This window comes from Oryctolagus cuniculus, chromosome 4 (genome assembly GCF_051225735.1).
Source record: "Oryctolagus cuniculus isolate XC-2025 breed Fujian yellow rabbit chromosome 4, ASM5122573v1, whole genome shotgun sequence".
Taxonomy (NCBI): Eukaryota; Metazoa; Chordata; class Mammalia; order Lagomorpha; family Leporidae; genus Oryctolagus; species Oryctolagus cuniculus.
Genome location: NC_142870.1, coordinates 69,715,636 through 69,727,826, shown reverse-complemented (window position 1 = coordinate 69,727,826; position 12,191 = coordinate 69,715,636). Strand labels below are relative to the sequence as shown.

Sequence of the window (12,191 nt, the reverse complement as noted above, 5' to 3'; positions counted from 1 at the left end):
GCCAAATGGGGAGTAAACCAGTGGATGGAAGATTTCTCGCTCTCTCTGCTGCTTCTGCCTCTGCCTCTCTGTAACTCTGCCTTTCAAATAAATAAATTAAAAAAAAAAAAGTTTAGGGTCTTATGTTCACTTATTCTTAAGATACAATAAGAGGGGCCGGAGCTGTGGCAAAGTGGGTAAAGCTGCTGCCTGCAGTGCCGGCATCCCATATGGGCGCCAGTTAGAGTCTCGGCTGCTCCACTTCTGATCGGCTCTCTGCTATGGCCTGGGAAGGCAGCCCACCGTTGCAGCCAGTTGGAAAGTAAACCAGTGGATGGAAGACCTCTCTCCCTCTCCCTCTCTCTCTCTCTCTCTCTCTCTCTCTCTCTCTGCCTCTCCTCTGTCTCTGTGTAACTCTTTCAAATAAATAAATAAATAAATCTTTAAAAAAAAGATACAATAAGAAAAATATTTTTAACAACTAGGAATATGACTGTATGTATAGTATTTTGGAATGAAAGAAAAATTATTTGGGATGGAAGATGGTTGGTGCTAGCTGTAATCTAAGAACATATCCTCATGGCTTTTATTCCAGCTTACACACTCACCAGTATAAATAGAGGCTTCTCTAGCAGCGACAGGCATGTTGGAGGTATTGGCTACCAACGCTGTCCTCTTCATAATGGACTCAACCTTACCGTCAACTTCCATTGTGAGCTGGAGGAAAACAAAATCTACTAACCTCCAAATGTCAGAGTTTTAGTCCCTCCTTTTTTTCCCACAAGTTGTCCATATTTAGCCCCACATATAATCAATCTTCCAACAGTAATATTCCTGTAACTCCAACCCCTCTTCCTGATCCCATAGTGCTATGACGATGACAGGCATTATTCCATTCCATAAGCAAAATCTATTACTTTATGAAAAGATAAATATTACTTTAGCAGCCTAATAGAAGATAAAGCCTATGTAAGGTTCAGAGCTATACATGTTCTGTCTATTTTATCTTTATCCCAGTAAGTGAAAACCATCAGACCGCAAAGAGAAACTTTCTGGTGCTGATTGTTTTTTAAAGCTTTTCATCTTGAAAAGTTCCAATTCTTTTTTTCATTGAATTTACACATTCGATCACAAATATAATTTAAAAATTCTTTAAGAGATCCCTGGCAAATGGGAGCTCTGCTCCAGTCCCAACACCAAGAATTCTTAATTGCCAATGCAAGTTGAGTAACGGTCTTTCTCTGGAATATTAGTTTATGTATACAGACCTCCGGGAAATCCCGAAGAACTTCAGACATCTCATTTCCTCTTTCACCACATCCAACATAGATAATCACATCACTGTTGGAGTACTTGGATAGAGACTGAGATATCACTGTCTTTCCACAGCCGAAAGCCCCAGGGATAGCAGTTGTCCCTCCTTGTACACACCTAAACAAAGGAAATGAAACATGCGTTACTTTACTTGCTAATAAACACTAACAAAGTAGGCAAATGACACAAATACAAGCTAAGGAAAGAAAGTATTCTGAAATATTCTTACCTGTACATATACAAAGATACACAAACATAATTGCTCCCCTACTATATATAATGCTATATGTACTACATGTTAGTTTTTATTGTTATTAATCATCTCTATTATCTTTAATAGCTGAAAAATAAAAGTATATTCCATAAGTTGCCCAGGGAAAAGGGTTATGAAAATAAGATAAATAAATAGCACTAATGATGCTCTGAAAGCTTTTATAATTTAGTTCATGAAAAGACAATGCATGAATTAGAGCCAAAAGCAAAATATAAGCAGCTTCTAAAAGTTATCTCCTGAGGCAAAAAAATCAGACCTAGGAAATTCATACCTTGCTATAAAGTTTAATGAACAATTCTGTAAAGGTATTAAGTCAATCTACTTTTCTCTATTGGGTAACACTTTACTGTGTACTTCCTAGGTATTAAAAACTGGTTGGAGATACTGGAGAGATAACAAACACAAGATTAGATGGCAATGTTCCTGTACTGATAAATCTTGGACTCTAGCGGGATAAAGTAGAGTCAACTGGTGACTACAGTACCACTTAGCAGCCCCTTTCAGAAAGTGGCAGCAGGGGCCGGCACTGTAGCTTAGCAGGCAAAGCCACCGCCTGCAGTACCAGCATCCAATGTGGGTGCCAGCTCGAGTCCCCACTGTGCCACTTCTTATCCAGCTCTCTGCTATGGCCTGGGAAAGCAGTACAAAAATGGCCCAGCAACCCAGCAGACTCATAGAATGACAAATGTCCTAAATAGCACTCTGACTTCAGAATAAGCCCTTAAGGCATTCGGATCTGGCTGAAAAGCCCACAAGAGCATTTCAGGTATAGGAAGCCAAGACACTGTGGCAAAAAAAATTACCTAAATGAAAGATCTCTGTGAGTGAGATCCCTGCGGAAAGAATGGGCCATCAAAGACGGAGGTACCTTTCTCTGAAGGGAGGAGAGAACTTCTACTTTGACTATGGCCTTGTCTAAATAAGATTGGAGTTTGTGGACTCAAGAGGCTTCCATAGCCTTGGCAACTCATGACAAGAGTCTTGGGTAATCTCTGATGTCATAAATAAGAGTGTTAATTGTTAAATCAACAACAGGAGTCACTGTGCACTTGCTCCCCATGAAGGACCTCTGTCCTTAATGAGTTGTACTATGAGAAGTAACGGTAAAACTTGTCTTCATACAGTTCTTTATACTTTGTGTTTCTGTGTGGGTGCAAACTGTTGAAATCTTAACTCAATATATACAGTTGATCTGCATAGAAAGATAATTAAAAATGAATCTTAATGAAGAATGGGATGGGAGAGGGAGTAGGAAGTGGGACAATTTGGGGGTGGGAAGGCGGGTATGGGGGAAAGAACTGGTATATTCTAAAAGCTGTAACTATAAAATTTTTATTTATTAAATAAAAGCTTTCTTTAAAAAAAAAAAAAAGATGAAGATGGCTCAAGTTCTTGGGCCCCTGCACCTGTGTGGGTCACCTGGAAGAAGCTCCTGGTTCCTGGCTTCACATTGGTCCAGCTCCAGCCATTGTGGCCATTTGGGGAGTGAACCAACAGATAGAAGACCTCTCTTTCTCTCTGTCTCTGCCTCTAGCTCGCTATGATTCTGCCTTTCAAATAAATAAATAAGTCTCTAAAACAAACAAAACAAAAAACAAAGTGGCAGCAGAGAGTGAAATAGTGGCAGCAGAGAGAGAAGAGGAATGTGGATGTCACCGTGTATGTGTATGGTGGGAGTCTGGGCAGGAGAAATGGGATATAAGGGAAATTTCTCTGAAATACTGTTTGTTCATAAAAAAATTAAAAAACATTGCATCCTTAACCATGGCAACCAATTTTTTTCAATACAAAATTAATATGAGGGGCCGGCGCTGTGGTGCAGCAGGTTAATGTCCTGGCTTCAGGCCAAGATCCCATATGGGCACCGGTTCTGGTCCCGGCTGCTCTTCTTCCGATCCAGCTCTCTGCTATGGCCTGGGAAAGCAGTAGAAGATGGCCCAAGGCCAGCGCCGCAGCTCACTAGGCTAATCCTCCGCCCGCGGCGCCGGCACCCCGGGTTCTAGTCCCGGTTGGGGCGCCGAAGTTTGTCCCGGTTGCTCCTCTTCCAGTCCAGCTCTCTGCTATGGCCTGGGAAGGCAGTGGAGGATGGCCCAAGTGCTTGGGCCCTGTACCCGCAAGGGAGACCAGGATGAAGCACCTGGCTCCTGGCTTTGGATCAGTGGCAGCCATTTGGGGGGTAAACCAATGGAAAAGGAAGACCTTTCTCTCTGTCTCTCTCTCTCACTGTCTAACTCCACCTGTCAAAAAAAAAACAAAAACAAAAACAAAACAAAAAAACCAGAAGATGGCCCAAGTCCTTGAGCCCCTGCACTCATGTGGGAGACCAGGAAAAAGCTCCTGGCTCCTGGCTTCGGATCTGCACAGCTCCGGCTGTTGCGGCCAATTGGAGAGTGAACCACTGGATGGAAGACCTCTCTCCTTCTCTCTCTGCCTCTCCTCTCTCTGTGTAACTCTGACTTTCAAATAAATAAATAAATTTTTAAAAATTAATATGAATTAAGTTTTTTGCTCTTCCACACCTTGCGGTGTATTTGGTAGACTAAGATGGTGTGGCACATTTCTCCAAGGGCTCTTATATCTCTGTCAAATCACTTTTATCCTTGGGTGAGAGAAGGAGCGGGTGTGCCCCAGTTTGGAAATTCAGCAACTCAGTGTGAAAAATACTGTCCCAAAGAACATCCATGGTGCTGTGGGAGCACACAGCGAGGGATACAAGTCTGACCCTGGATTGCAGCAGGGTTAGGAAATTCTTCCAGAAGGTAGATAAGAATTGGAAAGTAAGAGAAATTAGCCAGTTAAGGAGAAATAACATTTCAATCAGAGGGAACAGCATGTTCAAATGTTCAGGGGCAAGAGAGACCATTGCTTGAAGCATTAAAAATCCCTTAGTATGGGTGGAAGATGGCATATAAAAAAGCATTTGGGCAGTAAAATGGTGGAATGAATACTGGAAAGCAAATAATGGTCAGATTGTGCATAAGGCTTTGTGGGGAGTTTAGAATTGTGTGTTTGGGGCTGGCGCTGTGGCATAGCGGGTAAAACCGCCACCTACTGTGGTTCTAGTCCTGGCTTCTCTATTTCCGATCCAGGTCTCTGCTATGGCCTGGGAAAGCATTAGATGGCTTGGGTCCTTGGGCCCCTGCACCCACGTGGGAGAGCAGGAGGAAGCTCCTGGCTACTAGCTTTAGATCAGCGCAGTTCCAGCCATTGCAGCCATCTGGGGAGTGAACTATCGGATGGAAGACCTTTCTTTCTCATTCTCTATCTCTGCCTCTCTGTAACTCTGCCTTTCAAGTAAATAAATAAATCTTTGGGAAAAAAATTGTATGTTTGCTCTAGGAGCAATGAAGAACATGTAGCATTATAAGCAGACAGTACAGGATCAGACACATATTTTCGATGGGTCACAGTTGTATGGACAACTATGTAGAAATAAATTAAGGCTGAAAATATAAAGTCTAAATAAATGTGATTAGTGCTGGAATTAGGTTGAGAATCTTCATTAGATCATGGAATAGTAATAAAATGACGACTAAAAAATGTCTAGATTTGCTGTGTAAAAGCTTCTGAGTTTGATTTTCTGGCTCAATTATGGTCTTTTTACATTTTATTTGTTGAACTCTTTATTTAGTAGAGCATTAAGCCTTTGAATATAATGCAAATCAAAAAATGTTATCTCAGAAATAATGAATAAAAATCAAATTGAAATTAATGTTTAGGGGCCAGTGTTGTGAAGCAGTTAAGCCAGTGCCAATGACACAAGCATCTGATATGGGTGCTGGTTTGAGTCCCAGCTGCTCTATTTCTGATCTAGCTCCTTGCTAGTACACCTGGGAAAAGGAGTGGAAGGTGGCCTGAGTAACTTCCTTGAAAGAAGTCACAGATTTTCAGATGAGGTACCCACTGGACATTTGTGGAGACAGGCTACAAAGAGAGATGAGCAAGTTTCAAAGAATGGACTGGTGATTAAGATGATGATTCCGGCCGGCGCCGCAGCTCACTAGGCTAATCCTCCGCCTGCGGCACTGGCACACTGGGTTCTAGTCTGGGTAGGGGCGCTGGATTCTGTCCCGGTTGCCCCTCTTCCAGTCCAGCTCTCTGCTGTGGCCCGGAGTGCAGTGGAGGATGGCCCAAGTCCTTGGGCCCTGCACCTGTATGGGAGACCAGGAGAAGCACCTGGCTCCTGGCTTCGGGTAAGTGTGGTGTGCCGGCCGCAGTGGCCATTGGAGGGTGAACCAACAGTAAAGGAAGACCTTTCTCTCTGTCTCTCTCTCTCACTGTCCACTCTGCCTGTCAAAAAAAAAAAAAAAAAGAAAGAAAGAAAAAAAAAAAAAGATGATGATTCCTGTTTTGAGTTTGCTGACTTTGAGGCATTTGGTGGACATTTAGGTACAATCAGGAGAGATCAAGGATAAAGAGACAGAACTGAAAATAATTACATGGATACGTATAAGTACTTGTTACTTATGTATGTAAGTTACTGAAGACAGGAGAGAATGGTAACTTGGGAAACAGCAGTGAGGTTAGATATCAATTTTGCACTGATTATTTAATTTCCTGAACAGCCTGCTAAGACCTGAGAGAAGGAGCTAGCTGGACTGATTCATAGTTGAGATTCTGCAAGGCATGTGTGCTAGAATACAAAGAAATAAGAAAACGTATCATACTATTGGCAAATAGGCCTAAGAATGATAGACTATGGAGTCTAAAGTGGATCGTTAACATGGAAACAGGAGTGCCGACTAATCAGAAAGAAGAGTCAAAGAATAGAGATCTTAACGGGAGGCTAATGGTGAGAACAACTCAGAAAATAACCTCACAGGCTAAGAATGAGCTGGGCACTTGGTGCAGTTAAGGTGCCACTTGGGGTGCCTGGGGTTGAGTCCCAGCTCCAGTCCCACTTCCAGCTTCCTGCAAATGCACACATTGGGAGGCAGCAGGGGATGGCTGAAGTACTTGAGTCCCTGCCACTCACATGGGAGACCTGGGTTGAGTTTTAGACTCCTGGCTTCGGTTTGGCTCAGGTCTGGCTGTTGGGGGACATTAATGGAGTAAACTAATGGATGGAAATTCCATTTATCTATCTGTCTGTCCCTCTCTCTGTCTCTGCCTTTTGAAAAGAAAGAATAAATAAACAATTTTTTTACAAAGGATTAAGAGGTTGCTCTAAGAGCATGGTCAGAGGTTAAGGGGTTAAGGGAGTTCTAGCCTCGTACATTATCTTTTCTGTGACTTATATAAAGTCACTTGTTAAAAGTAGAGCAGAACACGGTCAGGCAAAAAGTTTAAAGGGAATGAAAAAGGTTTTTAAACAGTGAAAAAAATGGGAAGGAGCAGGCTACAAACTCAGAAAGACTGTTGAGGAGCCGGCGCTTTGGTGTAGTGGGTAAAGCTGCTGCCTGCAGTGCCGGCATCCCATATGGCAGCCAGTTCGAGTCCCGGCTGCACCACTTCCGATCCAATTCTCTGCTATGGCCTGGGAAAACAGTAGAAGATGGCCCAAGTCCTTAGGCCCCTGCACCTACATGGAAGACTAGGAAGAAGCTCTTGGCTCCTGGCCTGCACCATTGCAGCCAATTGGAGAGTGAACCAGTGGATGGAAGACCTCTCTCTGTCTCTCCTCTCTGTGTAACTCAGACTTTCAAATAAAATAAATAAATCTTAAAAAAAAAAAAAAAAAAAGAAAGACTGTTGAACAACACAAAGCACTTCAGAGTGGGAGCAAACTGTTGAAATCTTTACTTAATGTATGCTAAACTGATCTTCTGTATATAAAGAGAATTGAAAATGAATCCTCATGTGAATGGAAGGGGAGAGGGAATGGGAAAGGGGAGGGTTGCGGGTGGGAGGGACGTTATGGGGGAGAAGCCATTGTAATCCATAAGCCGTACTTTGGAAATTTATATTCATTAAATAAAAGTTAAAAAAAAAAAGAAATCAACTTATATGATATCAATCTACTCAATCAAGGATAACTTAAGAAAGATTATTATACTGTTTGGGCACAAATTTTCTTCTGGAAATATAATTTTTTCACCAAGTTTTAGAAATAAAGCTTTCTTTTTGTTAGAAAACAAAGAAATATTTGTTCGATCTGACTCTATAATAAGTACTAGTAATCAATAAATATATTTAACTAACTCACTTTACTAGTTTAGATACAATTTTTTATTGTGTTAAAGATATAAAACCTGGAGCTACAAAGATAAGGAAGAGATAAGCACACGGAACTCTGAGGTAACACTGTGGACACAGCTCAGACTTACGGAAACAGGGCATCCAGGACTCTCTGGCCAGTTAGCAGAGGATGATTGGCCGGCAGCTTCTCAGTGACAGGTCGAACCTGACGCACGGGCCAGACTTGGACCATGCTAAACTTCTCCTTTACACCTTCAAATTCAAGCTCAAGGACAACATCCTGTACACAAATACAGCAAGAGTTTTGAGTACTGTCAAATTTGTGAATGTTCATATCTTTGAAATCACAGCAACCCCATATTCACCCTGGACATACAGGGAAGTAGTACCAGGAAGTGAGAAGAGAGGTTTATGCTGTTCACTGTAAATCTTTTTTTTTTTTTAATTTTTATTTATTTTTTTTTACAGGCAGAGTGGACAGTGAGAGAGACAGAGAGAAAGGTCTTCCTTTACTGTTGGTTCACCTTCCAATGGCTGCATCGTGCTGATCCGAAGGCAGGAGCCAGGTGCTTCTCCTGGTCTCCCATGGGGTGCAGGGCCCAAGGACTTGGGCCATCCTCCACTGCACTCCCTGGCCACAGCAGAGAACTGGCCTGGAAGAGGGGCAACCGGGACAGAATCCGGCGCCCCTACCGGGACTAGAACCCGGTGTGCCGGCGCCACAGGCAGAGGATTAGCCTATTGAGCCACGGCGCCGGCCTGTTCACTGTAAATCTTTATGTATCTACAGTTGTAATGACCAATACACTAACATTTATTTACATTAAGATAATTTCAACTATTTGCAAGCAATTCCAAGGCCCATAGCCTTACAGAAATCTGTAATTATGAGGATACATGAATTTGAATGATCTTTTTGAGTGTGGTTCCTCCAGTTGGAGTGAATCTCTAAGCTAGTGGATAAGTCTAGCTGATCATCCAGAATACCAGTTTTAACTCTTGTTCTATATATGCTACAGAGCACAAATTCACTCTTATTAAAATGACTTTAAAATTATCACATCCTATTTTATTGGGAGGAAATTATATGCTACTATGACCCTCTTAATACAGTTATTTTCACACCCATATAAAAACTATTAAGAGATCTACTATATTTGGTATTATGACTATAAATAACACATATGATTACTTTTTTAAATGGTTCACCCAAAGTAAGAATTCATATAACCCATTATTCTATTAAATATGTACATACTGATTGACAATAATAAAAGACCATTCTATACTAAAGTCAGGATTTTAAATAAATGTAGCATTAGTTAAGAAAGTAGGAAAATGTTATACTTTTTTAAAAAGGAATAATATGTTTTCTAATTCCAAGTTCAAGTTAAAATAAACCAAAAATATCCTTTAAAAATAATTACAGTAGTTACTCAAAACCCATACATTAAATATAATTTCTTTATGTAAGGCACTAAAAGTGGATGGCTATCACAGTAAATAGGACCACTCTGTGGGATAAAGTATAAATGTTACTTCCAGAGGTATCATAATTCTTAAGTGAAGCAATTTAAGTGACAGTTCTGGATAAAGCAAGAAATGATACTTACAGAGGTATCATAATTCCCAGGTGGAGCAATGTAAGTTACAGTTCCTCTATTTCGTGGCGGTAACATGATTTTGTGTTTGATGAGTGAGTTTTCATTGACAATTCCATAAATATCTCCACCAGTGATATGACTCCCAACCTAGAAGACAAATGTATTTTGTGTTTAAAAAAACACATCCAGTAGACTCAACCTTGCTGCTAAAATTTATTTTTATTATTATTATTATTATTTTTTTTTTTTTTTTTTTTTTTGACAGGCAGAGTGGACAGTGAGAGAGAGAGACAGAGAGAGAAAGGTCTTCCTTTGCCGTTGGTTCACCCTCCAATGGCCGCCGCTGCAGCCGGCGCACCGCGCTGATCCTGGCAGGAGCCAGGAGCCAGGTGCTTTTTCCTGGTCTCCCATGGGGTGCAGGGCCCAAGCACCTGGGCCATCCTCCACTGCACTCCCTGGCCATCGCAGAGAGCTGGCCTGGAAGAGGGGCAACCGGGACAGAATCCGGCGCCCCAACCGGGACTAGAACCCGGTGTGCCGGCGCCGCAAGGTGGAGGATTAGCCTATTGAGCCACGGCGCCGGCTATTTTTATTATTTTTAACTTTTATTTAATAAGTATAAATTTCCAAAGTACAACTTTTAGATTATAGTGACTTTTCCCCCCCATAACCACCCTCCCACATGCCTCCATCCCATCTACTACTCCCTCTCCCATCCCATTCTTCATCAAGATTCATTTTCAATTATCTTTGTATACAGAAGATCAATTTAGTATATACTAAGTAAAGACTTCAACAGTTTGCACCCACACAGAAACACAAAGTATAAAAAACTTTCTCATACCAAGTTTTACCGTTACTTCTCATAGTATAACACATTAAGGACAGAGATCTTACATGGGGAGTAAGTGCACAGTGACTCCTATTGTTGATTTAACAACTGACCCTCTTATTTATATCAGTAATCACCTGAGGCTCTCATCATGAGCTGACAAGGATAGGGAAGCCTCTTGAGTTCACCAACCCCTATCTTATTTAGACAAGGCCATAGTCAAAGTAGAAGTTCTCTCCTCCCTTCAGAGAAAGGTACCTCCTTCTTTGATGGCCCATTCTTTCCGCAGGGATCTCACTCACAGAGATCTTTCATTTAAGTCATTTCTTCTTTTCTTTTTCTTTTTCTTTTTCTTCTCTCTCTCTCTCTCTTTCTTTCTTCTCTCTCTCTCTCTCTTTCTTTCTTCTCTCTCTCTCCTTCCTTCCTTCCTTTCTCTCCTTCCTTCCTTCCTTTCTCTCCTTCCTTCCTTCCTTTCTCTCCTTCCTTCCTTCCTTTCTCTCCTTCCTTCCTTCCTTTCTCTCCTTCCTTCCTTCCTTTCTCTCCTTCTTCCTTCCTTCCTTCCTTCCTTCCTTCCTTCCTTCCTTCCTTTCTTTCTTTCTTTCTTTCTTTCTTTCTTTCTTTCTTTTCCTTGCCACAGTCTCTTGACTTTCCATGCCTGAAATGCTCTCATGGGCTTTTTTGCCAGATCTGAATGCCTCAAGGGCTGATTCTGAGGCCAGACTGCTGTTTAGGACATCCGCCATTTTATGAGTCTGCTGTGTATCCCACTTCCCATGTTGGATCCTTCTCTCCTTTTTTATTCTATCAGTTAGTATTAGCAGACACTAGTCTTGTTTATGTGATCCCTTTAACTCTTAATTCTATCATTACGATCAAGTATGAACTGAAACTGAAAATCACTTTGACTAGTGAGATGGCATTGGTACATGCCACCTTGATGGGATTGAATTGGAATCCCCTGGTACATTTCTAGCTCTACCATTAGGGGTAAATTCGAGTGAGCATGTGCTGAACTGTACATCTCCTCCCTCTCTTATTCCCACTCTTATATTTAACAGGGATCACTTTTCAGTTAAATTTAAACACCTAAGAATAATTGTGTGTTAATTAAAGAGTTCAACCAATGGTATTAAGTAGAACAACAACAACAACAAAAAACACTAAAATTAAGTAGTAAGTTGTTCCTCGACAGTCAGGGCAAGGGCTGATCAAGTCATTGTTTCTCATAGTGTCCATTTCACTTCAACAGGTTTCCTTTTAGGTGCTCAGTTAGTTGTCACCGATCAGGGAGAACATATGATATTTGTCCCTTTGGGACTGGCTTAATTCACTCAGCATGATGTTTTCCAGATTCCTCTATTTTGTTGTAAATGACCAGATTTCTTTCTTTCTTTCTTTTTTTACTGCTGTATAGTATTCTATAGAGAACATATCCCATAATTTCTTTATCCAGTCTCCTGTTGATGGGCATTTAGGTTGATTCCAGGTCTTAGCTATTGTGAATTGAGCTGCAGTAAACATGGAGGTGCAGACAGCTCTTTTATTTGCCAATTTAACTTCCTTTGGGTAAATTCCAAGCAGTGTGATGGCTGGGTTGTTGGTAGGGTTATATTCAGGTTTCTGAGGAATCTCCAGACTGACTTCTATAGTGGCTTTACCAGTTTGCATTCCCACCAATAGTGGGTTAGGGTCCCGTTTTCTCCACATCCTCACCAACATCTGTTGTTGGTAGATTTCTGTATGTAAGCCATTCTCACTGGGGTGAGGTGAAACCTCCTTGTGGTTTTGATTTGCATTTCCCTGATTGCTGGTGATCCTGAACACTTTTTCATGTGTCTTTTGGCCATTTGGATTTCCTCTTTTGAAAAATGTCTATTGAGGTCCTTGGCCCATCTCTTACGTGGGTTGTTTGAAGATTTATTTATTTATTTGAAAGAGAGAGAGAGAGATTAATTCCATCTACTGGTTCACTTCCCAAATGCTGGGGGCAGCCAGGGTTGGGCCAGGTTGAAGTCAGGAGTCAGTAACTCCATGAGGGTCTCTCACAAAG

At 41.4% G+C, this 12,191-nt stretch overlaps 1 protein-coding gene across 4 annotated transcripts in view; it reads right to left on the bottom strand.

Annotated features, from left to right (window-relative positions):
- ATP6V1A (ATPase H+ transporting V1 subunit A) overlaps positions 1–12,191 on the bottom strand; it is a 64,539-nt gene that overhangs the window by 24,864 nt on the left and 27,484 nt on the right. For all 4 annotated transcript variants that reach the window (XM_051819038.3, XM_089331664.1, XM_051819039.3 and 1 more), the window contains 4 exons: positions 9,319–9,456; positions 7,834–7,985; positions 1,248–1,410; positions 588–696 (listed from right to left, as the gene is read on the bottom strand). In XM_051819038.3, coding sequence (XP_051674998.1) covers positions 588–696; positions 1,248–1,410; positions 7,834–7,985; positions 9,319–9,456 — 562 coding nt within the window. The remainder of the gene's footprint in view (positions 1–587; positions 697–1,247; positions 1,411–7,833; positions 7,986–9,318; positions 9,457–12,191) is intronic.